The 26839-nt window shown below is 48.6% G+C and overlaps 1 protein-coding gene across 1 annotated transcript in view; it reads right to left on the bottom strand.

The window, feature by feature from the left end:
• Positions 1–26839, bottom strand: part of LOC139365209 (tubulin folding cofactor D) — a 125173-nt gene that overhangs the window by 54731 nt on the left and 43603 nt on the right. Inside the window, exons 15-18 of the mRNA XM_071102684.1 lie at positions 19983–20139; positions 6922–6979; positions 4012–4041; positions 2115–2200 (exon numbers count right to left, since the gene is read on the bottom strand). Of these exons, the coding sequence (XP_070958785.1) occupies positions 2115–2200; positions 4012–4041; positions 6922–6979; positions 19983–20139 (331 nt within the window). The remainder of the gene's footprint in view (positions 1–2114; positions 2201–4011; positions 4042–6921; positions 6980–19982; positions 20140–26839) is intronic.

Below are 26839 nucleotides of genomic sequence, written 5' to 3'. Positions count from 1 at the left end.
ACCACCAGGTAGACTCCTACCACCACCAGGTAGACTCCTACCACCACCAGGTAGACTCCTACCACCACCAGGTAGACTACTACCACCACCAGGTAGACTACTACCACCACCAGGTAGACTACTACCACCAGGTAGACTCCTACCACCACCAGGTAGACTACTACCACCACCAGGTAGACTACTACCACCACCAGGTAGACTCCTACCACCACCAGGTAGACTCCTACCACCACCAGGTAGACTCCTACTACCACCAGGTAGACTACTACCACCAGGTAGACTACTACCACCAGGTAGACTACTACCACCACCAGGTAGACTCCTATCACCACCAGGTAGACTCCTACTACTACCACCAGGTAGACTCCTATCACCACCAGGTAGACTCCTACTACTACCACCAGGTAGACTCCTACCACCACCAGGTAGACTCCTACCACCACCAGGTAGACTCCTACCACCACCAGGTAGACTACTACCACCAGGTAGACTACTACCACCACCAGGTAGACTACTACCACCACCAGGTAGACTACTACCACCACCAGGTAGACTCCTATCACCACCAGGTAGACTACTACCACCACCAGGTAGACTCCTACTACCACCAGGTAGACTACTACCACCACCAGGTAGACTCCTACCACCACCAGGTAGACTCCTACCACCACCAGGTAGACTCCTACCACCAGGTAGACTACTACCACCACCAGGTAGACTCCTACCACCACCAGGTAGACTACTACCACCACCAGGTAGACTACTACCACCACCAGGTAGACTACTACCACCACCAGGTAGACTACTACCACCACCAGGTAGACTACAACCACCACCAGGTAGACTCCTACTACCACCAGGTAGACTACTACCACCACCAGGTAGACTCCTACCACCACCAGGTAGACTCCTACCACCACCAGGTAGACTCCTACCACCACCAGGTAGACTCCTACCACCACCAGGTAGACTCCTACCACCACCAGGTAGACTACTACTACCACCAGGTAGACTACTACTACCACCAGGTAGACTCCTACCACCACCAGGTAGACTACTACTACCACCACCAGGTAGACTCCTACCACCACCAGGTAGACTCCTACCACCACCAGGTAGACTACTACCACCAGGTAGACTACTACCACCACCAGGTAGACTCCTACCACCACCAGGTAGACTCCTACCACCACCAGGTAGACTACTACCACCAGGTAGACTCCTACCACCAGGTAGACTACTACCACCAGGTAGACTACTACCACCAGGTAGACTCCTACCACCACCAGGTAGACTACTACCACCACCAGGTAGACTCCTACCACCAGGTAGACTCCTACAGGTAGACTCCTACCACCAGGTACACTCCCCACACACACAGGGAAATGGTTTCTAAAAGACACAACCCTCTGTGAAGGTGGCCTAAATGTGTACACGTAACCACAGCAGTGTTCTACAATATTGGTCCGTTGACCTTTGACATTTTTCAAATTCTGTCGTGCAGCTCAAGCAATTTCTCCAACTGTCAATACATTCAAAATGAATAGAGGACGTGTAACGCAGAGGGGTTGGTTGGGAATTGTGGGGAGGTGCGCGTTCGGGCTGTGTACCCCCCCGCGGATGGTGGTCTCAGAGCCACGTAATATATTCCATATTGTAGATTAATAGAGAAGACATTACAACTATTAAATAAAATATGGAACCATGTAGTAACCAAAAAAAAAGTGAAGAATCTCATATACAATATATGTTGATTTATTTAACAAAGTAGCCACCCTTTGCCTTAATGACAGCTTTGCACACTCTTGGCACACCGTGGAATGAGTGGGTGTGTCCAAATGTTTGAATGGTACTGTACATTTGCTCATAAAGGCGTCTCCACCCCTATTTCTCGCATAATACATTTTACAGACAACAAAAAAATCCCAATATTTCAAACAAACAAATTGTCTGTCGACAATTATGAAATTGTACCCACATTCCCCGGGTAGTGACTCTTCAAACGTCAGGTAATTCATCCTGGTTAATATATTGTGTCTCGTTATTAAGGAGGTCCATTATTGGCTCAAGAGCTCCCCTAGAGGTCAAACCTCTGGAGAGTATCTTTAACTCACCTGATGGACAGGTAACAGTTGTTCAGGTTCCCAACAGCAAAGTAGTCAGCTGCTACTACGATGTCGATACCGTAGGGGAACGTGCCCTGGAGACAGAGAGGCAAGGGATCACGTCGTTGGTTTTACTTTATGTACCAAGAGAACAGTGGTTTCAGTGTGACCGACTGGGTTCCAACACAGGTCTCCTGTTAGCCCGCTGAGCTAAAGCCTATGCATTAGACCAGGGAGCTAACACAAATCTCCAGGTCTCAGGCAAGGTTACCAAAACACCTCTGTGTCCATCAGTAAACCAACGAGGCTGATTCCCTGACCTGTCAATGTTTTTTTATTTATATTTATTCCACCTTTATTTAACCAGGTAGGCTAGTTGAGAACACCTTTATTTAACCAGGTAGGCTAGTTGAGAACACCTTTATTTAACCAGGTAGGCTATTTGAGAACACCTTTATTTAACCAGGTAGGCTAGTTGAGAACACCTTTATTTAACCAGGTAGGCTATTTGAGAACACCTTTATTTAACCAGGTAGGCTAGTTGAGAACACCTTTATTTAACCAGGTAGGCTAGTTGAGAACACCTTTATTTAACCAGGTAGGCTAGTTGAGAACACCTTTATTTAACCAGGTAGACCAGTTGAGAACACCTTTATTTAACCAGGTAGGCTAATTGAGAACACCTTTATTTAACCAGGGAGGCTAGTTGAGAACACCTTTATTTAACCAGGGAGGCTAGTTGAGAACACCTTTATTTAACCAGGGAGGCTAGTTGAGAACACCTTTATTTAACCAGGTAGGCTAGTTGAGAACACCTTTATTTAACCAGGTAGGCTAGTTGAGAACACCTTTATTTAACCAGGTAGGCTAGTTGAGAACAAGTTCTCATTTACAACTGCGACCTGGCCAAGATAAAGCATAGCAGTGTGAACAGACAACAACACAGAGTTACACATGGAGTAAACAATAAACAAGTCAATAACACAGTAGGAAAAAAAATAATCTATATACATTTTGTGCAAAAGGCATGAGGAGGTAAGGCAATAAATAGGCCATAGTAGTGAATAATTACAATTTATCAGATTAACACTGGAGTGATACATGAGCAGATGAACATGTGCAGGTAGAGATACTGGTGTTTTTAATTTGCTGTTTTATACTCTTGTGAATTCAATGGTTTTTACTAGATTACTTGTAGTTTTTCATGTTGTCTGTCTGTAATTTTTTTTGTAATGACTTGGTGCTGCCTATCTTGGCCAGGGCACTCTTGTAAAAGAGATTTTAATCTCAATGAGCCCTTCCTGGTTAAATAAAGGTTAAATAAAACAATTTAAAAAATGAGTCACAGTTGAATAATATGAACATTTGAAATAATATGAAATCTCAATGGTAATTACATTTTGATAACTAGTCCCTAGATCTGATGCCAAGCTTGGCAAGTGCTGGCTGCACACAAAGCAATAGAATCTGCCTGTGGCCAAGTCAGTGTTGGCATTTCTTGATCAGCAAAGAGTTTAATTTTCTGCCAGTTGTTGAACTGTTTAAAGGACTTTAGTGACAGTCAGTAACACCTGGATGGTAGGTGATCATTACAGACAGTTGTTGATCTGTTTAAAGGACTTTAGTGACAGCCAGGACAGGTTACAGTAACACCTGGATGGTAGGTGATCATTACAGACAGTTGTTGATCTGTTTAAATGACTTTAGTGACAGCCAGGACAGGTTACAGTAACACCTGGATGGTAGGTGATCATTACAGACAGTTGTTGATCTGTTTAAAGGCCTTTAGTGACAGTCAGTAACACCTGGATGGTAGGTGATCATTACAACCCTAATGTACTGTGTATCATAGCATTAGTCATGTAATAACTAATAACCTATGGTTTTGGTAACTGGGTTCACAAACCTGTCTTCCCACATTCTCCTGGAAGGCAGCCTGGGAGAGGAAGAGAAGAATACACAGTTTAGAAGTTAAATAATTGTAGTGAGATCTGATATAAATGACAGGGTCTAAGGGACAGTAGTTAGATAATAGTCAGTAGTCAGATCTGATATAAATGACAGGGTCAGGGTCTAAGAGACAGTAGTTAGATTATAGTCAGTAGTGAGATCTGATATAAATGACAGGGTCTAAGAGACAGTAGTTAGATAATAGTCAGTAGTCAGATCTGATATAAATGACAGGGTCTAAGAGACAGTAGTTAGATAATAGTCAGTAGTCAGATCTGATATAAATGACAGGGTCTAAGAGACAGTAGTTAGATAATAGTCAGTAGTCAGATCTGATATAAATGACAGGGTCAGGGTCTAAGAGACAGTAGTTAGATTATAGTCAGTAGTGAGATCTGATATAAATGACAGGGTCTAAGAGACAGTAGTTAGATAATAGTCAGTAGACAGATCTGATATAAATGACAGGGTCTAAGAGACAGTATAGATAATAGTCAGTAGTCAGATCTGATATAAATGACAGGGTCTAAGGGACAGTAGTTAGATAATAGTCAGTAGTCAGATCTGATATAAATGACAGGGTCAGGGTCTAAGAGACAGTAGTTAGATTATAGTCAGTAGTGAGATCTGATATAAATGACAGGGTCTAAGAGACAGTAGTTAGATAATAGTCAGTAGTCAGATCTGATATAAATGACAGGGTCTAAGAGACAGTAGTTAGATAATAGTCAGTAGTCAGATCTGATATAAATGACAGGGTCTAAGAGACAGTAGTCAGATCTGATATAAATGACAGGGTCAGGGTCTAAGAGACAGTAGTTAGATTATAGTCAGTAGTGAGATCTGATATAAATGACAGGGTCTAAGAGACAGTAGTTAGATAATAGTCAGTAGTCAGATCTGATATAAATGACAGGGTCTAAGAGACAGTAGTTAGATAATAGTCAGTAGTCAGATCTGATATAAATGACAGGGTCTAAGAGACAGTAGTTAGATAATAGTCAGTAGTCAGATCTGATATAAATGACAGGGTCTAAGAGACAGTAGTTAGATAATAGTAGTGAGATCTGATATAAATGACAGGGTCTAAGAGACAGTAGTTAGATAATAGTCAGTAGTCAGATCTGATATAAATGACAGGGTCTAAGAGACAGTAGTTAGATAATAGTCAGTAGTCAGATCTGATATAAATGACAGGGTCTAAGAGACAGTAGTTAGATAATAGTAGTGAGATCTGATATAAATGACAGGGTCAAAGAGACAGTAGTCAGATAATAGTCAGTAGTCAGATCTGATATAAATGACAGGGTCTAAGAGACAGTAGTTAGATAATAGTCAGTAGTGAGATCTGATATAAATGACAGGGTCTAAGAGACAGTAGTTAGATAATAGTAGTGAGATTTGATATAAATGACAGGGTCAAAGAGACAGTAGTTAGATAATAGTAGTGAGATCTGATATAAATGACAGGGTCTAAGAGACAGTAGTTAGATAATAGTCAGTAGTGAGATCTGATATAAATGACAGGGTCTAAGAGACAGTAGTTAGATAATAGTAGTGAGATCTGATATAAATGACAGGGTCTAAGAGACAGTAGTTAGATAATAGTAGTGAGATCTAATATAAATGACAGGGTCTAAGAGACAGTAGTTAGATAATAGTCAGTAGTGAGATCTGATATAAATGACAGGGTCTAAGAGACAGTAGTTAGATAATAGTAGTGAGATCTGATATAAATGACAGGGTCTAAGAGACAGTAGTTAGATAATAGTAGTGAGATCTGATATAAATGACAGGGTCTAAGAGACAGTAGTTAGATAATAGTCAGTAGTGAGATCTGATATAAATGACAGGGTCTAAGAGACAGTAGTTAGATAATAGTCAGTAGTCAGATCTGATATAAATGACAGGGTCTAAGAGACAGTAGTTAGATAATAGTCAGTAGTCAGATCTGATATAAATGACAGGGTCTAAGAGACAGTAGTTAGATAATAGTAGTGAGATCTGATATAAATGACAGGGTCAAAGAGACAGTAGTCAGATAATAGTCAGTAGTCAGATCTGATATAAATGACAGGGTCTAAGAGACAGTAGTTAGATAATAGTCAGTAGTGAGATCTGATATAAATGACAGGGTCTAAGAGACAGTAGTTAGATAATAGTAGTGAGATCTGATATAAATGACAGGGTCAAAGAGACAGTAGTTAGATAATAGTAGTGAGATCTGATATAAATGACAGGGTCTAAGAGACAGTAGTTAGATAATAGTCAGTAGTGAGATCTGATATAAATGACAGGGTCTAAGAGACAGTAGTTAGATAATAGTAGTGAGATCTGATATAAATGACAGGGTCTAAGAGACAGTAGTTAGATAATAGTAGTGAGATCTAATATAAATGACAGGGTCTAAGAGACAGTAGTTAGATAATAGTCAGTAGTGAGATCTGATATAAATGACAGGGTCTAAGAGACAGTAGTTAGATAATAGTAGTGAGATCTGATATAAATGACAGGGTCTAAGAGACAGTAGTTAGATAATAGTAGTGAGATCTGATATAAATGACAGGGTCTAAGAGACAGTAGTTAGATAATAGTCAGTAGTGAGATCTGATATAAATGACAGGGTCAATCCAGAAAGTTAATTAAAATTACATAAACCATTATTTTCTATGATGATTTTTTAACATGTCAATTTAATTTAAATTAATTCCCTGGATTTATTGAATTAAAAAGGGAATTTCTCAACCTTGATACATGGTTTGATATGTGTACGAGAGAGAGACTGAAACAGAGAGAGACAGAGAGAGAGAGAGAGAGAGAGAGACAGAGAGAGACAGAGACAGAGAGACAGAGAGTGGTCACTCACTGATGCAGCTCTACGACAGTTGATGTTTCGGTCGAACACAGCAGTGATCACCAGAGCACTGAAAAAAGAGAGCGAGAGAGAGAGAGAGAGAGAGAGAGAGAGAAAAAGAGAGAGCATAGAGAGAGAGAATAGAGAGAGAGAGACAGAGAGAGAAAAAGAGAGAGCATAGAGAGAGAGAGAGAGACAGAGACAGAGAGAGACACAAATAGATGGACAGGTAAACACACTGACACACAGGCAGGCAGGTGAATGTGTTTATTACCTTTATGCCTTTGTATTGGGTGTTGGCCCACAGTGAAGTCAGTGCTATGATCAGACATGAACCCTTGAACAAAACAGATCAAGTTTGACCTTGTGGTTGTTGATAAAAGTATGAACTAATAAACTACCACTCAAGAAAAGTGTTAGCCAGTTTCTTGGTCGACCTACTGAAGAAAAACAAACTAATCTGGGCTGACAACCAAAATTCAACAAGTTGACATTGTGCCAAAAACAACAACCTGGAGGAATGTATGATTAGATATGACTCCGGGGCCCCCTCCTGCAGTCGCCGACTGCGGGGCCTCCTCCTGCAGTCGCCGACTCCGGGGGCCCCTCCTGCAGTCGCCGACTCCGGGGACACTAACCTGACTAACTCTGTTCTCTCTGTCCCTGGACCCTAACCTGACTAACTCTGTTCTCTCTGTCCCTGGACACTAACCTGACTAACTCTGTTCTCTCTGTCCCTGGACCCTAACCTGACTAACTGTTCTCTCTGTCCCTGGACCCTAACCCTGACTAAATCTGGTCTCTGTCCCTGGACCCTAACCCTAACCTGACTAACTCTGTTCTCTCTGTCCCTGGACCCTAACCTGACTAACTCTGTTCTCTCTGTCCCTGGACCCTAACCTGACTAACTCTGGTCTCTGTCCCTGGACCCTAACCCTAACCCTGATTAACTCTGTTCTCTGTCCCTGGACACTAACCTGACTAACTCTGTTCTCTCTGTCCCTGGACCCTAACCCTGACTAACTCTGTTCTCTCTGTCCCTGGACCCTAACCTGACTAACTCTGTTCTCTCTGTCCCTGGACCCTAACCTGACTAACTCTGTTCTCTCTGTCCCTGGACCCTAACCTGACTAACTCTGGTCTCTGTCCCTGGACCCTAACCCTAACCCTGATTAACTCTGTTCTCTGTCCCTGGACACTAACCTGACTAACTCTGTTCTCTCTGTCCCTGGACCCTAACCCTGACTAACTCTGTTCTCTCTGTCCCTGGACCCTAACCTGACTAACTCTGTTCTCTCTGTCCCTGGACACTAACACTAACCTGACTAACTCTGTTCTCTCTGTCCCTGGACCCTAACCCTGACTAACTATGTTCTCTCTGTCCCTGGACCCTAACCTGACTAACTGTTGTCCCTGGACCCTAACCTGACTAACTCTGTTCTCTCTGTCCCTGGACACTAACCCTGACTAACTCTGTTATCTCTGTCCCCGGACCCTAACCTGACTAACTCTGTTCTCTCTGTCCCTGGACACTAACCTGACTAACTCTGTTCTCTCTGTCCCTGGACCCTAACCTGACTAACTGTTCTCTCTGTCCCTGGACCCTAACCCTGACTAACTCTGGTCTCTGTCCCTGGACCCTAACCTGACTAACTCTGTTCTCTCTGTCCCTGGACACTAACCTGACTAACTCTGTGCTCTCTGTCCCTGGACCCTAACCTGACTAACTCTGGTCTCTGTCCCTGGACCCTAACCTGACTAACTGTTCTCTCTGTCCCTAGACACTAACCCTGACTAACTCTGTTCTCTCTGTCCCTGGACCCTACCTGACTAACTCTGTTCTCTCTGTCCCTGGACACTAACCTGACTAACTCTGTTCTCTCTGTCCCTGGACCCTAACCTGACTAACTCTGGTCTCTGTCCCTGGACCCTAACCTGACTAACTGTTCTCTCTGTCCCTGGACACTAACCCTAACCTGACTAACTCTGTTCTCTGTCCCTGGACACTAGCCTGACTAACTGTTCTCTCTGTCCCTGGACCCTAACCCTGACTAACCACTGTGGTTTCAGTGAGGCAACAGTCCATGTGGACTGGAGGACGGAAAGAAAGAACGAGAGAGTCTCATCTGAGGAGGAGAGTTCCCCTGGGGACATCCTGCACCTTATTTCCTGTGTGAGTTCCAGTGTTTAATAGTGACCAAGCACAATGTCTGTGTGCGTACCCCCCTGTGCATGTGTGTGTGTGTGTGTGTGTGTGTGTGTGTACCCCCCTGTGTGTGTGTGTGTGTGTGTGTGTGTGTACCCCCCTGTGCATGTGTGTGTGTGTGTGTGTGTGTGTGTGTACACCCCTGTGTGTGTGTGTGTGTGTGTGTGTGTGTGTGTGTGTGTGTGTACCCCCCTGTGCGTGTGTGTGTGTGTGTACCCCCCTGTGTGTGTGTGTGTGTGTGTGTGTGTATGTATGTATGTGTGTGTGTAAATGCCACACTAAAATAGATTAAAAATGTCAAGAGGCTTTTACGAATCTGGACTGAGCTTGCCTGAGCCCCGGTACCAAACAGCCACCGAAACCAACCACGCCAGGCGAAACTTGGCAAGGCTGGCTGCAGGGAGCGGGAGGCTGGTGTGTGTGTGTGGGGGGGAGGGGGGAGGGTAAAACTGACACTGCAGAGGCACAGGGTCCCACAGGCCCAGACATGTCCATGGAGGGAGTGAGGGAGGGAGGGAGGGAGGCAGGAGCAGGGCGCGTAAATTAACTTCAACTTCTCTGCAGACACAGGCAGGACAGGTGTGGAGTCATGCACAGCTAAGAGGTACACCTGAGACCTGAACCTGCACACACACACACACACACACACACACACACACACACAGAGAGAGACACCTGACTGACAAGCAAGGCCCTCCACTCATCACTTCCTCCTCCCATCACGCTCTCCTCAGCATGGCAAGAAACAACCCACTCATCACTTCCTCCTCTCATCACCCTCTCCTCAGCATGGCAAGAAACAACCCACTCATCACTTCCTCCTCTCATCACCCTCTCCTCAGCATGGCAAGAAACAACCCACTCATCACTTCCTCCTCTCATCACCCTCTCCTCAGCATGGCAAGAAACAACCCACTCATCACTTCCTCCTCTCATCACCCTCTCCTCAGCATGGCAAGAAACAACCCACTCATCCACAGTAACATGAACACAACACCTTCAGTCACCTTAAGGAGCGTCTGCCTGCCTGTCTGTGAAATGCATTGTGCCCGGACAGTGCTCCAAACCAGTTAGACACGTCGTATGGCTTAACAGCCAGAGGGAGATGGTTTCATCATGCTGAGGTGTGGATGAGGAGCAGGCAGAGACAGATGTTTGTGGTCTACGTTGAGGTGTGGATGAGGAGCAGGCAGAGACAGATGTTTGTGGTCTACGTTGAGGTGTGGATGAGGAGCAGGCAGAGATAGAGGCTTGTAGTCGACACGTTGAGGTGTGGATGAGGAAAGGCAGAAATAGAGGCTTGTAGTCGACACGTTGAGGTGTAGATGAGGAGAGGCAGAGATAGAGGCTTGTAGTCGACACGTTGAGGTGTAGATGAGGAGAGACAGAGATAGAGGCTTGTAGTCGACACGTTGAGGTGTAGATGAGGAGAGGCAGAGATAGAGGCTTGTAGTCGACACGTTGAGGTGTAGATGAGGAGAGGCAGACATAGAGGCTTGTAGTCGACACGTTGAGGTGAAGATGAGGAGCAGCAGAAGCTTGCGACAACGACCCCAGTACATATGATCCTGTTGTTACTGGGAACTACGATAACGACCCCAGTACATATGATACCGTTGTTACTGGGAACTACGATAACGACCCCAGTACATATGATACCGTTGTTACTGGGAACTACGAAAACGACCCCAGTACATATGATACCGTTGTTACTGGGAACTACGAACCCAGTACATATGATACCGTTGTTACTGGGAACTACGACCCTAGTACATATGATACCGTTGTTACTGGGAACTACGACCCCAGTACATATGATACCGTTGTTACTGGGAACTACGATAACGACCCCAGTACATATGATACTGTTGTTACTGAGAACAACGACCCCAGTACATATGATACCATTGTTACTGGGAACTACGACCCCAGTACATATGATACCGTTGTTACTGGGAACTACGACCCCAGTACATATGATACTGTTGTTACTGGGAACTACGATAACGACCCCAGTACATATGATACTGTTGTTACTGAGAACAACGACCCCAGTACATATGATACCGTTGTTACTGGGAACTACGATAACGACCCCAGTACATATGATACCGTTGTTACTGGGAACTACGACCCCAGTACATATGATACCGTTGTTACTGAGAACTACGATAACGACCACAGTACATATGATACTGTTGTTACTGAGAACAACGGCCCCAGTACATATGATACCGTTGTTACTGGGAACTACGATAACGACCCCAGTACATACGATACCGTTGTTACTGGGAACTACAACCCCAGTACATATGATACCGTTGTTACTGGGAACTACGACCCCAGTACATATGATACCGTTGTTACTGGGAACTACGACCCCAGTACATATGATACCGTTGTTACTGGGAACTACGACCCCAGTACATATGATACCGTTGTTACTGGGAACTACGATAACGACCCCAGTACATATGATACCGTTGTTACTGGGAACTACGACCCCAGTACATATGATACCGTTGTTACTGAGAACTACGATAACGACCCCAGTACATATGATACTGTTGTTACTGACAACAACGACCCCAGTACATATGATAATGTTGTTACTGGGAACTACGATAACGACCCCAGTACATATGATACTGTTGTTACTGAGAACAACGACCCCAGTACATATGATACAGTTGTTACTCGGAACTACGACCCCAGTACATATGATACTGTTGTTACTGAGAACAACGACCCCAGTACATACGATACCGTTGTTACTGGGAACTACCGTTGTTACTGGGGAGTATGATAACGACCCCAGTACATATGATACCGTTGTTACTGGGGAGTATGATAACGACCCAAGTACATATGATACCGTTGTTACTGGGGAGTATGATAACGACCCCAGTACATATGATACCGTTGTTACTGGGGAGTATGATAACGACCCCAGTACATATGATACCGTTGTTACTGGGGAGTATGATAACGACCCCAGTACATATGATACCGTTGTTACTGGGAACTACTACCCCAGTACATATGATACTGTTGTTACTGAGAACAACGACCCCAGTACATATGATACCGTTGTTACTGGGGAGTATGATAACGACCCCAGTACATATGATACCGTTGTTACTGGGGAGTATGATAACGACCCCAGTACATATGATACCGTTGTTACTGGGGAGTATGATAACGACCCCAGTACATACGATACCGTTGTTACTGGGGAGTATGATAACGACCCCAGTACATATGATACCGTTGTTACTGGGAACTACGACCCCAGTACATATGATACCGTTGTTACTGGGAACTACGATAACGACCCCAGTACATATGATACCGTTGTTACTGGGAACTACGACCCCAGTACATATGATACCGTTGTTACTGAGAACTACGATAACGACCCCAGTACATATGATACTGTTGTTACTGACAACAACGACCCCAGTACATATGATAATGTTGTTACTGGGAACTACGATAACGACCCCAGTACATATGATACTGTTGTTACTGAGAACAACGACCCCAGTACATATGATACAGTTGTTACTCGGAACTACGACCCCAGTACATATGATACTGTTGTTACTGAGAACAACGACCCCAGTACATACGATACCGTTGTTACTGGGAACTACCGTTGTTACTGGGGAGTATGATAACGACCCCAGTACATATGATACCGTTGTTACTGGGGAGTATGATAACGACCCAAGTACATATGATACCGTTGTTACTGGGGAGTATGATAACGACCCCAGTACATATGATACCGTTGTTACTGGGGAGTATGATAACGACCCCAGTACATATGATACCGTTGTTACTGGGGAGTATGATAACGACCCCAGTACATATGATACCGTTGTTACTGGGGAGTATGATAACGACCCCAGTACATATGATACCGTTGTTACTGGGGAGTATGATAACGACCCCAGTACATATGATACCGTTGTTACTGGGGAGTATGATAACGACCCCAGTACATATGATACCGTTGTTACTGGGGAGTAGGATAACGACCCCAGTACATATGATACCGTTGTTACTGGGGAGTAGGATAACGACCCCAGTACATATGATACCGTTGTTACTGGGGAGTATGATAACGACCCCAGTACATATGATACCGTTGTTACTGGGGAGTATGATAACGACCCCAGTACATATGATACCGTTGTTACTGGGGAGTAGGATAACGACCCCAGTACATATGATACCGTTGTTACTGGGGAGTATGATAACGACCCCAGTACATATGATACCGTTGTTACTGGGGACTACGAACCCAGTACATATGATACCGTTGTTACTGGGGAGTATGATAACGACCCCAGTACATATGATACCGTTGTTACTGGGGGGTATGATAACGACCCCAGTACATATGATACCGTTGTTACTGGGAACTACGACCCCAGTACATATGATACCGTTGTTACTGGGGAGTATGATAACGACCCCAGTACATATGATACCGTTGTTACTGGGGAGTATGATAACGACCCCAGTACATATGATACCGTTGTTACTGGGGAGTATGATGACGACCCCAGTACATATGATACCGTTGTTACTGGGAACTACGACCCCAGTACATATGATACCGTTGTTACTGGGGAGTATGAGTTCATACAACGTATTCTGAGATCAGTTAAAAATGCGTATTCGTTGAGGTATTACAGTTAGTTATATTATTGAACGATGATTTAAACCAGAAAGTATTTATAAGAGAGAAAGATTGAGGATAATCAGACAAAGATAGATAATGGGAGTTAGAGGAGGGGTGGGGGGGGGGGCAGGCAGCTAACAGAAAGACAGAAGAACTGGTTTGAGGCCGTGAATAACAACTTACAGCTCTGTCGTACTGCTGATATGAAAACACCAGGGGGTCCTCATTTCTAAAACGGTGTGTACTCTTATTTCCCAAAACACCAGGGGTTTTTCCTTTATAAATCGGTGTATATGCTTATTTCCCAAAACACCAGTGCGCCAGTTTTCACGCAAAAGTTGGCATTTATAAAAAAGTGCTTATCCTCCTTTAAACTTTGGACCGTGCGTACACACTGTTTTGTAGTGGGTGAAGTATCGCATAGCAAGAAGGCAGAAGTAGCCTAGTAGCCTAGTAGCCTAGTAGCCTTGTAGCCTAGTAGCCTAGTAGCCTTGTAGCCTAGTAGCCTAGTAGCCTAGTAGCCTAGTAGCCTAGTAGCCTTGTAGCCTAGTAGCCTAGTAGCCTAGTAGCCTAGTAGCCTTGTAGCCTAGTAGCCTAGTAGCCTAGTAGCCTAGTAGCCTAGTAGCCTTGTAGCCTAGTAGCCTTGTAGCCTTGTAGCCTAGTAGCCTAGTAGCCTAGTAGCCTTGTAGCCTAGTAGCCTAGTAGCCTTGTAGCCTAGTAGCCTAGTAGCCTTGTAGCCTAGTAGCCTAGTAGCCTAGTAGCCTAGTAGCCTAGTAGCCTTGTAGCCTAGTAGCCAAGTAGCCTAGTAGCCTAGTAGCCTAGTAGCCTTGTAGCCTAGTAGCCTAGTAGCCTAGTAGCCTTGTAGCCTAGTAGCCTACTAGCCTAGTAGCCTAGTAGCCTAGTAGCCTAGTAGCCTTGTAGCCTAGTAGCCTAGTAGCCTAGTAGCCTAGTAGCCTAGTAGCCTAGTAGCCTAGTAGCCTAGTAGCCTTGTAGCCTTGTAGCCTAGTAGCCTAGTAGCCTAGTAGCCTAGTAGCCTAGTAGCCTAGTAGCCTAGTAGCCTAGTAGCCTAGTAGCCTTGTAGCCTAGTAGCCTAGTAGCCTAGTAGCCTAGTAGCCTAGTAGCCTTGTAGCCTAGTAGCCTAGTAGCCTAGTAGCCTAGTAGCCTAGTAGCCTAGTAGCCTAGTAGCCTAGTAGCCTAGGTATCTAGTGTAGATGGGGACATGAGACAACGCTCTTATTCACAACAAAAAAGTGATAAGAGACAAAAATCAACAAAAACATTTGCATCCTAAAACAATTTGAAACAGGCAGCTACACTGAGTTTACAAAACATTAAGAACACCCCCCTTTCGCCCTCAGAACAGCCTCAATTCGTCAGGCCACGGACTCTACAAGGTGTTGAAAGTGTTCCACAGGGGGATGCTGGCCCATGTTGACTCTACAAGGTGTTGACAGCGTTCCACAGGGATGCTGGCCCATGTTGACTCTACAAGGTGATGAAAGCGTTCCACAGGGATGCTGGCCCATGTTGACTCTACAAGGTGTTGAAAGCGTTCCACAGGGATGCTGGCCCATGTTGACTCTACAAGGTGTTGAAAGCGTTCCACAGGGATGCTGGCCCATGTTGACTCTACAAGGTGTTGAAAGCGTTCCACAGGGATGCTGGCCCATGTTGACTCTACAAGGTGTTGAAAGCGTTCCACAGGGATGCTGGCCCATGTTGACTCTACAAGGTGTTGACAGCGTTCCACAGGGATGCTGGCCCATGTTGACTCTACAAGGTGATGAAAGCGTTCCACAGGGATGCTGGCCCATGTTGACTCTACAAGGTGTTGAAAGCGTTCCACAGGGATGCTGGCCCATGTTGACTCTACAAGGTGTTGACAGCGTTCCACAGGGATGCTGGCCCATGTTGACTCTACAAGGTGATGAAAGCGTTCCACATGGATGCTGGCCCATGTTGACTCTACAAGGTGTTGAAAGTGTTCCACAGGGATGCTGGCCCATGTTGACTCTACAAGGTGTTGAAAGCGTTCCACAGGGATGCTGGCCCATGTTGACTCTACAAGGTGTTGAAAGCGTTCCACATGGATGCTGGCCCATGTTGACTCCAATGCTTCCCACAGTTGTGTCCAGTTGGCTGGATGTCCTTTGGGTGGTGGACCATTCTTGATACACACAGGACACTGTTGAGCGTGAAAAACCTAGCAGCGTTGCAGTTCTTGACACAAACAGGTGCGCCTGGCACCTACTACCATACCCCGTTCAAAGTCACTTAAATCTTTAGTCTTGCCCATTCACCCTCTGAATGGCAACACATACAACAATCCATGTCTCATTTGTCTCAAGGCTTAAAAATCCTTCTATAACCTGGTTTAATCAGCGCTAAGGCCTGTGGTCTATTCATCTGTGACACTAAAGGCCTGTGGTCTATTCAGCTGTGACACTAAAGGCCTGTGGTCTATTCAGCTGTGACACTAAAGGCCTGTGGTGTATTCAGCTGTGACACTAAAGGCCTGTGGTCTATTCAGCTGTGACACTAAAGGCCTGTGGTCTATTCAGCTGTGACACTAAAGGCCTGTGGTCTATTCATCTGTGACACTAAAGGCCTGTGGTCTATTCAGCTGTGACACTAAAGGCCTGTGGTCTATTCAGCTGTGACACTAAAGGCCTGTGGTCTATTCAGCTGTGACACTAAAGGCCTGTGGTCTATTCATAGGTGTCATGTAGGTCATGGTATCTCTATATAGCTGTCTTTACATCTCTCTGTCCACAGCCGTCAACAACTGGGATGCTTTATCTAACTTGACTAACCTCAATGTAGTGACTGTTATTTATGCTGCTGTCAACTACTAAGGACAATTCTAATGAGATCTTGAAGTGAAATGTGTTTGTTGGACTATATTTGGCCGAGGCAGCAGGTAGTCTAGTGGTTAGAGAGGCAGCAGGTAGTCTAGTGGTTAGAGAGGCAGCAGGTAGTCTAGTGGTTAGAGAGGCAGCAGGTAGTCTAGTGGTTAGAGTGGTGGGGCAGCAGGTAGCCTAGTGGTTAGAGAGGCAGCAGGTAGTCTAGTGGTTAGAGTGGTGGGGCAGCAGGTAGTCTAGTGGTTAGAGTGTAGGGGCAGCAGGTAGTCTAGTGGTTAGAGAGGCAGCAGGTAGTCTAGTGGTTAGAGAGGCAGCAGGTAGTCTAGTGGTTAGAGAGGCAGCAGGTAGTCTAGTGGTTAGAGAGGCAGCAGGAAGTCTAGTGGTTAGAGAGGCAGCAGGTAGTCTAGTGGTTAGAGAGGCAGCAGGTAGTCTAGTGGTTAGAGAGGCAGCAGGTAGTCTAGTGGTTAGAGTGTAGGGGCAGCAGGTAGTCTAGTGGTTAGAGAGGCAGCAGGTAGTCTAGTGTTTAGAGAGGCAGCAGGTAGTCTAGTGGTTAGAGTGTAGGGGCAGCAGGTAGTCTAGTGGTTAGAGAGGCAGCAGGTAGTCTAGTGGTTAGAGTGGTGGGGCAGCAGGTAGTCTAGTGGTTAGAGAGGCAGCAGGTAGTCTAGTGGTTAGAGTGTAGGGGCAGCAGGTAGTCTAGTGGTTAGAGAGGCAGCAGGTAGTCTAGTGTTTAGAGAGGCAGCAGGTAGTCTAGTGGTTAGAGTGTAGGGGCAGCAGGTAGTCTAGTGGTTAGAGAGGCAGCAGGTAGTCTAGTGGTTAGAGTGTAGGGGCAGCAGGTAGTCTAGTGGTTAGAGTGGTGGGGCAGCAGGTAGTCTAGTGGTTAGAGAGGCAGCAGGTAGTCTAGTGGTTAGAGAGGCAGCAGGTAGTCTAGTGGTTAGAGTGTAGGGGCAGCAGGTAGTCTAGTGGTTAGAGAGGCAGCAGGTAGTCTAGTGGTTAGAGTGGTGGGGCAGCAGGTAGTCTAGTGGTTAGAGAGGCAGCAGGTAGTCTAGTGGTTAGAGAGGCAGCAGGTAGTCTAGTGGTTAGAGAGGCAGCAGGTAGTCTAGTGGTTAGAGAGGCAGCAGGTAGTCTAGTGGTTAGAGAGGCAGCAGGAAGTCTAGTGGTTAGAGAGGCAGCAGGTAGTCTAGTGGTTAGAGAGGCAGCAGGTAGTCTAGTGGTTAGAGAGGCAGCAGGTAGTCTAGTGGTTAGAGAGGCAGCAGGTAGTCTAGTGGTTAGAGAGGCAGCAGGTAGTCTAGTGGTTAGAGAGGCAGCAGGTAGTCTAGTGGTTAGAGAGGCAGCAGGTAGTCTAGTGGTTAGAGAGGCAGCAGGTAGTCTAGTGGTTAGAGAGGCAGCAGGTAGTCTAGTGTTTAGAGAGGCAGCAGGTAGTCTAGTGGTTAGAGTGTAGGGGCAGCAGGTAGTCTAGTGGTTAGAGAGGCAGCAGGTAGTCTAGTGGTTAGAGTGGTGGGGCAGCAGGTAGTCTAGTGGTTAGAGAGGCAGCAGGTAGTCTAGTGGTTAGAGAGGCAGCAGGTAGTCTAGTGGTTAGAGAGGCAGCAGGTAGTCTAGTGGTTAGAGAGGCAGCAGGTAGTCTAGTGGTTAGAGTGGTGGGGCAGCAGGTAGTCTAGTGGTTAGAGAGGCAGCAGGTAGTCTAGTGGTTAGAGAGGCAGCAGGTAGTCTAGTGGTTAGAGAGGCAGCAGGTAGTCTAGTGGTTAGAGAGGCAGCAGGTAGTCTAGTGGTTAGAGAGGCAGCAGGTAGTCTAGTGGTTAGAGTGGTGGGGCAGCAGGTAGTCTAGTGGTTAGAGTGTAGGGGCAGCAGGTAGTCTAGTGGTTAGAGTGTAGGGGCAGCAGGTAGTCTAGTGGTTAGAGTGGTGGGGCAGCAGGTAGTCTAGTGGTTAGAGTGGTGGGGCAGCAGGTAGTCTAGTGGTTAGAGTGTAGGGGCGGCAGGTAGCCTAGTGGTTAGAGTGTAGGGCCGGCAGGTAGCAGAGTGGTTAGAGTGTGGGGGCGGCAGGGTAGCCTAGTGGTTAGAGTGTAGGGGCGGCAGGTAGCCTAGTGGTTAGAGAGGCAGCAGGTAGTCTAGTGGTTAGAGTGGTGGGGCAGCAGGTAGTCTAGTGGTTAGAGTGTAGGGGCGGCAGGTAGCCTAGTGGTTAGAGTGTAGGGCCGGCAGGTAGTCTAGTGGTTAGAGAGGCAGCAGGTAGTCTAGTGGTTAGAGTGTAGGGGCAGCAGGTAGTCTAGTGGTTAGAGTGTAGGGGCAGCAGGTAGTCTAGTGGTTAGAGTGTAGGGGCGGCAGGTAGTCTAGTGGTTAGAGTGTAGGGGCAGCAGGTAGTCTAGTGGTTAGAGTGTAGGGGCGGCAGGTAGTCTAGTGGTTAGAGTGTAGGGGCAGCAGGTAGTCTAGTGGTTAGAGAGGCAGCAGGTAGTCTAGTGGTTAGAGTGTAGGGGCAGCAGGTAGTCTAGTGGTTAGAGTGTAGGGGCAGCAGGTAGTCTAGTGGTTAGAGTGTAGGGGCAGCAGGTAGTCTAGTGGTTAGAGTGTAGGGGCGGCAGGTAGTCTAGTGGTTAGAGTGTAGGGGCAGCAGGTAGTCTAGTGGTTAGAGTGTAGGGGCGGCAGGTAGCCTAGTGGTTAGAGTGTAGGGGCGGCAGGTAGTCTAGTGGTTAGAGTGTAGGGGCAGCAGGTAGTCTAGTGGTTAGAGTGTAGGGGCGGCAGGTAGCCTAGTGGTTAGAGTGTAGGGCCGGCAGGTAGCCTAGTGGTTAGAGTGTGGGGGAGGCAGGGTAGCCTAGTGGTTAGAGTGTAGGGGCGGCAGGTAGCCTAGTGGTTAGAGTGTAGGGGCAGCAGGTAGTCTAGTGGTTAGAGTGGTGGGGCAGCAGGTAGTCTAGTGGTTAGAGTGTAGGGGCAGCAGGTAGTCTAGTGGGCCAACCGAAAGGTTGCTAGATTGAATCCCCGAGCTAACATGGTAAAACTCTGTCGTTCTGCCCCTGAACAAGGCAGTTAACCCACTGTTCCTAGGCTGTCATTGTAAATAAGAATTTGTTCTTAACTGACCTGCCTAGTTAAATAAAAGTGTAAATAAAACATTTATTTAAAAAATTGAAACATTGTGTAATCTAAAAGCCCATGTTTAACCTTCTCTATTATTAGGGCAGAATCCTACCTTGAGATGCGCAAGTTTTCACACAAATCTTCAATTGACATCAATTCACTAACTGAACTGAGCGAATTAAAAACGTAATTGACCCCGACCGGGGTCAGAGAGACAGAGGAGGAGGATGATGAAGAAGTAGAGGAGTGTTACCAGGCGATCTGCGTAACGAAGGGCTTCAGCTCGGTGGGTTCGTAGGCCCTGGCAAAGGCCCAACAGACGTAGCAGGCTGCATCTCGTACGTTAGAACCAACGCTACACGCTCCTCTCTTTTCATCATAGACCAAGGCCTTCAGGATCAGAGGCACCACTGGAGAGAGAGAGAGATCAGGGAGAGAGAGAGAGAGGGAGGGAGAGAGAGAGAGAGAAGGGAGAGAGAGGGAGAGAGAGAGAAGGGGGAGGGGGAGACAGAGAGAGACAGAGGGAGAGAGAGAGAGATCAGGGAGAGAGAGAGAGAGAAGGGGGAGGGAGAGATAGAGAGAGACAGAGGGAGAGAGAGAGAGAGAGAGAGAGATCAGGGAGAGAGAGAGAGAGAAGGGGGAGGGAGAGATAGAGAGAGGGAGGGGGGAGGGGGAGACAGAGAGAGAGAGACAGAGGGAGAGAGAGAGAGAGAGACAGAAGGGGGAGAGGGAGAGAGAGAGAGAGAGAAGGGGGAGGGGGAGACAGAGAGAGAGAGACAGAGGGAGAGAGAGAGAGAGAGACAGAAGGGGGAGAGGGAGAGAGAGAGAGAGAGACAGAAGGGGGAGGGAGAGAGAGAGAGACAGAGAAGGGGGAGGGAGAGAGAGACAGAGAAGGGGGAGAGAGAGAGAGAGAGGGAGAGGGAGGGAGAGATCAGGGAGAGATAGAGAAGGGGGAGAGAGACAGAGATAGAGAAGGGGGAGAGAGACAGAGAGAGAGAAGGGGAGAGAGAGAGAGAAGGGAGAAGGGGGAGAGAGAGAGAGAGAGAGGGAGGGAGAGATCAGGGAGAGATAGAGAAGGGGGAGAGAGACAGAGATAGAGAAGGGGGAGAGAGACAGAGAGAGAGAAGGGGAGAGAGAGAGAGAGAAGGGGGAGGGAGAGAAAGACAAATGAGTAGTCAACAGACAAAGATAACATCTTAAACAGTTCAGAAGTAGTTTATTGGCAGTTCATTACAACTTCATATGTCGGTCATTAATAAAGTGATATATTACTCCGTGTGATTGTCGTTTTGGTGTAAATGACACACAGCTGTGTTATAATGTATTATTACTGGTTTACTAAATCCATTAGTCCAATCACATCATAGGCTTATCCATCTCCCCTGGCAACAGTTGTATCACCATGGCAGCTTGTAGTTCATGTGGGATTCTAAGTCATGCCACCTATCAGATCCTCTTCCTGTCCTCGCCTCATTGGCCCTGGCCTCTGTGGTTCACTCCAATACAAGACACTGAGAGACTGGTGGGGTTAACGGTGTCGCTGTGAACCAACACCTCTCACATCTTTTACTGAGAAAAACCCTTTCATCCTTTTAACCTTTTAACCGCTGTGGTGGAATGAGCAGCTTCCACTCCTATGACTGTGCCCTCATCCCTCCACCTCTCTGCCCTCATCCCTCCATCTCTCTGCCCTCATCCCTCCATCTCTCTGCCCTCATCCCTCCATCTCTCTGCCCTCATCCCTCCACCTCTCTGCCCTCATCCCTCCACCTCTCTGCCCTCATCCCTCCACCTCTCTGCCCTCGTCTCTCTGCCTGTCCACCTGTGGTAGAATGAGCAGCTTCCACTCCTATGACTGTGCCCTCATCCCTCCACCTCTCTGCCCTCATCCCTCCACCTCTCTGCCCTCATCCCTCCACCTCTCTGCCCTCATCCCTCCACCTCTCTGCCCTCATCCCTCCACCTCTCTGCCCTCATCCCTCCACCTCTCTGCCCTCATCCCTCCACCTCTCTGCCCTCATCCCTCCACCTCTCTGCCCTCATCCCTCCACCTCTCTGCCCTCATCCCTCCACCTCTCTACCCTCATCCCTCCACCTCTCTGCCCTCATCCCTCCACCTCTCTGCCCTCATCCCTCCACCTCTCTGCCCTCATCCCTCCACCTCTCTGCCCTCATCCTTCCACCTCTCTGCCCTCTCTACCCTCTATACCCTCGTCTCTCTGCCTGTCCACCTGTGGTGGAATGAGCAGCTTCCACTCCTATGACTGTGCCCTCATCCCTCCACCTCTCTGCCCTCATCCCTCCACCTCTCTGCCCTCATCCCTCCACCTCTCTGCCCTCATCCCTCCACCTCTCTGCCCTCATCCCTCCACCTCTCTGCCCTCATCCCTCCACCTCTCTGCCCTCATCCCTCCACCTCTCTGCCCTCATCCCTCCCCCTCTCTGCCCTCATCCCTCCACCTCTCTGCCCTCATCCCTCCACCTCTCTGCCCTCATCCCTCCACCTCTCTGCCCTCATCCCTCCACCTCTCTGCCCTCATCCCTCCACCTCTCTGCCCTCTCTACCCTCTATACCCTCGTCTCTCTGCCTGTCCACCTGTGGTGGAATGAGCAGCTTCCACTCCTATGACTGTGCCCTCATCCCTCCACCTCTCTGCCCTCATCCCTCCACCTCTCTGCCCTCATCCCCCCACCTCTCTGCCCTCATCCCTCCACCTCTCTGCCCTCATCCCTCCACCTCTCTGCCCTCATCCCTCCACCTCTCTGCCCTCATCCCTCCACCTCTCTACCCTCATCCCTCCACCTCTCTACCCTCATCCCTCCACCTCTCTACCCTCATGCCTCCACCTCTCTGCCCTCATCCCTCCACCTCTCTGCCCTCATCCCTCCACCTCTCTGCCCTCATCCCTCCACCTCTCTGCCCTCATCCCTCCACCTCTCTGCCCTCATCCCTCCACCTCTCTACCCTCATCCCTCCACCTCTCTGCCCTCATCCCTCCACCTCTCTGCCCTCATCCCTCCACCTCTCTGCCCTCATCCCTCCACCTCTCTACCCTCATTCTACACAAACTAATTATCTGGTTCAAACGACCTGAGAAGTGGAGAGGGAAAAGCATTGAGACATGACTCATCAGAAATGACAGCTGATAACAGCCGTGTGTAAACTACCTCGGCCGAAATCACAGTCAACTGAGTCCAACTTTGCGTGCTGGAGTAGAGAGCGTGCTGTGTTTGCTATGGGGTGGCAGGGTAGCCTAGTGGTTAGAGTGTAGAGGCAGCAGGGTAGCCTAGTGGTTAGAGTGTAGAGGCGGCAGGGTAGCCTAGTGGTTAGAGCGTTGGACTAGTAACCAGAAGGTTGCAAGTTCAAACCCCCAAGCTGACAAGGTACAAATCTGTCATTCTGCCCCTGAACAGGCAGTTAACCCACTGTTCCCAGGCCGTCATTGAAAATAAGAATTTGTTCTTAACTGGTTAAATAAAGGTACATTTTAAAAACATTTTCTAAATGTACAGTGCATTCAGAAAGTATTAAAAACCCTTGACTTTTACCACATTTAGTTAAGTTACAGCCTTATTTTAAAATGGATTATATAGTTTCCCCCCCCCCCAACAGGGAAACAGGTAGACAGGTAGACAGGGAAACAGGGAAACAGGTAGACAGGTAGACAGGTAGACAGGTAGACAGGGAAACAGGGAAACAGGGAAACAGGTAGACAGGTAGACAGGTAGACAGGTAGACAGGGAAACAGGGAAACAGGTAGAACGTATTTAATTATGTATTATTGGTACCGGCAGCTGAACTGATCAACACTAAATAGACACATCTTTGACTGTACATGTTAACTCCAGACTTAATGCACAAAGTGTATTTTCTGTCAGTTTATCCACTCACTAGCAGCATTGCTTCGAGTAGGAACGAGGAAGACAGACGTGCTTCTAATGTGACTAACATGATGCAGTTTATCCACTCACTAGCAGCATTGCTTCGAGTTGGAACGAGGAAGACAGACGTGCTTCTAATGTGACTAACATGATGCAGTTGGCTCCCCGTACGGTTTCTTTCTAATTCTAGCGTGTACGCGCTCGTTCACGTGTAAAAAAAATTAAATCAAAAAAACTGTTTGATTTGGGCTTTAAAACTAGATAAACTAAGATAAAGTTTGAGGTCATTCTTTTTCAATGTTGACACTGGACATTAAAAAGACTGGCGCTGTCATACAGTGACAGGTAGAGGTCAACACCACAGCCAACAACACCCTTATTTGCCTGAATGCAAAATGACCTTTTCCCATTATTGCCTCGGGATGTTGTGGGAACTTCTGTTAAAACACTTTGCTCAATTCATGATGGCGTATTTAAGAGAAGTATGTCTAAGCTTTGACCTGCCCGCCTTAATGCCCATGTTGTGTTTCCCAGGAAGGAGAACAAGGACAGGGAGGGAGAGAGACAGGGAGGGAGAGAGAGAGACAGGGAGGGAGGGAGAGAGAGATAGAGACAGGGAGGGAGGGAGGGAGAGAGAGAGAGAGAGACAGGGAGAGCGAGAGAGAGAGAGACAGGGAGGGAGAGAGAGAGAGAGACAGGGAGGGAGAGAGAGAGAGACAGGGAGGGAGGGAGAGAGAGAGAGAGACAGGGAGGGAGGGAGAGAGAGAGAGAGAGACAGGGAGGGAGGGAGAGAGAGAGTGAGACAGGGAGGGAGGGAGGGAGAGAGAGAGACAGGGAGGGAGAGAGAGAGACAGGGAGGGAGAGAGAGAGACAGGGAGGGAGAGAGAGAGACAGGGAGGGAGAGAGAGAGACAGGGAGGGAGAGAGAGACAGGGAGGGAGAGAGAGAGACAGGGAAGGAGAGAGACAGGGAGGGAGACGGGGAGGGAGGGAGACGGGGAGGGAGAGAGAGAGACGGGGAGGGAGAGAGAGAGACGGGGAGGGAGAGAGAGAGACGGGGAGGGAGAGAGAGAGACGGGGAGGGAGAGAGAGAGACGGGGAGGGAGAGAGAGAGACGGGGAGGGAGAGAGAGAGACGGGGAGGGAGAGAGAGAGACGGGGAGGGAGAGAGAGAGACGGGGAGGGAGAGAGAGAGACGGGGAGGGAGAGAGAGAGACGGGGAGGGAGAGAGAGAGACAGGGAGGGAGAGAGAGAGACAGGGAGGGAGAGAGAGAGACAGGGAGGGAGAGAGAGAGACAGGGAGGGAGAGAGAGAGACAGGGAGGGAGAGAGAGAGACAGGGAGGGAGAGAGACAGGGAGGGAGAGAGAGAGAGACAGGGAGGGAGAGAGAGAGAGACAGGGAGGGAGAGAGAGAGACAGGGAGGGAGGGAGAGAGACAGGGAGGGAGGGAGAGAGACAGGGAAGGAGGGAGAGAGACAGGGAAGGAGGGAGGGAGACAGGGAGGGAGAGAGACAGGGAGGGAGGGAGGGAGAGAGACAGGGAGGGAGGGAGGGAGGGAGAGAGACAGGGAGGGAGGGGGGGAGGGAGGGAGGGAGAGAGACAGGGAGGGAGAGAGAGAGAGACAGGGAGGGAGAGAGAGAGACAGGGAGAGAGAGAGAGAGAGACAGGGAGAGAGAGAGAGAGACAGGGAGAGAGAGAGAGAGACAGGGAGGGAGAGAGAGAGACAGGGAGGGAGAGAGAGAGACAGGGAGGGAGAGAGAGAGACAGGGAGGGAGAGCGAGAGACGGGGAGGGAGAGCGAGAGAGAGACGGGGAGGGAGAGAGAGAGACAGGGAGGGAGGGAGAGAGACAGGGAAGGAGGGAGGGAGACAGGGAAGGAGGGAGGGAGAGAGAGAAAGACTGGGAGGGAGGGAGAGAGAGAGACAGGGAGGGAGGGAGGGAGGGAGAGAGACAGGGAGGGAGGGGGGGAGGGAGGGAGGGAGAGAGACAGGGAGGGAGGGAGGGAGGGAGAGAGACAGGGAGGGAGGGGGGGAGGGAGGGAGGGAGAGAGAGAGACAGGGAGGGAGAGAGAGAGAGAGACAGGGAGGGAGAGAGAGAGACAGGGAGAGAGAGAGAGAGAGACAGGGAGAGAGAGAGAGAGACAGGGAGAGAGAGAGAGAGACAGGGAGGGAGAGAGAGAGACAGGGAGGGAGAGAGATAGACAGGGAGGGAGAGAGAGAGACAGGGAGGGAGAGAGAGAGACAGGGAGGGAGAGAGAGAGACGGGGAGGGAGAGAGAGAGACAGGGAGGGAGGGAGAGAGACAGGGAAGGAGGGAGGGAGACAGGGAAGGAGGGAGGGAGAGAGAGAAAGACTGGGAGGGAGGGAGAGAGAGAAAGACTGGGAGGGAGGGAGGGAGGGAGACAGGGAGGGAGGGAGGGAGAGAAAGACTGGGAGGGAGGGAGGGAGGGAGAGAGACAGGGAGGGAGGGAGGGAGAGAGAGAGACAGGGAGGGAGGGAGAGAGACAGGGAGGGAGGGAGGGAGGGAGACAGGGAGGGAGAGAGAGACGAGGAGGGAGAGAGAGACGGGGAGGGAGAGAGAGAGACGGGGAGGGAGAGAGAGAGACGGGGAGGGAGAGAGAGAGACGGGGAGGGAGAGAGAGAGACGGGGAGGGAGAGAGAGAGACGGGGAGGGAGAGAGAGAGACGGGGAGGGAGAGAGAGAGACGGGGAGGGAGAGAGAGAGACGGGGAGGGAGAGAGAGAGACGGGGAGGGAGAGAGAGAGACGGGGAGGGAGAGAGAGAGACGGGGAGGGAGAGAGAGAGACGGGGAGGGAGAGAGAGAGACGGGGAGGGAGAGAGAGAGACGGGGAGGGAGAGAGAGAGACAGGGAGGGAGAGAGAGAGACAGGGAGGGAGAGAGAGAGACAGGGAGGGAGAGAGAGACAGGGAGGGAGAGAGAGACAGGGAGGGAGAGAGACAGGGAGGGAGAGAGAGAGAGACAGGGAGGGAGAGAGAGAGAGAGAGACAGGGAGGGAGAGAGAGGGACAGGGAGGGAGGGAGAGAGACAGGGAGGGAGAGAGACAGGGAAGGAGGGAGAGAGACAGGGAAGGAGGGAGGGAGACAGGGAGGGAGGGAGAGAGAGACAGGGAGGGAGAGAGAGAGAGACAGGGAGGGAGAGAGAGAGAGACAGGGAGGGAGGGAGAGAGACAGGGAGGGAGGGAGGGAGAGAGAGAGACAGGGAGGGAGGGAGGGAG

The sequence above is a fragment of the Oncorhynchus clarkii genome, chromosome 13, assembly GCF_045791955.1.
Source record: "Oncorhynchus clarkii lewisi isolate Uvic-CL-2024 chromosome 13, UVic_Ocla_1.0, whole genome shotgun sequence".
Lineage (NCBI taxonomy): Eukaryota > Metazoa > Chordata > Actinopteri > Salmoniformes > Salmonidae > Oncorhynchus > Oncorhynchus clarkii.
Note: the sequence above shows the minus strand (reverse complement) of the source record. Positions and strands in the feature narration are given on the sequence as shown.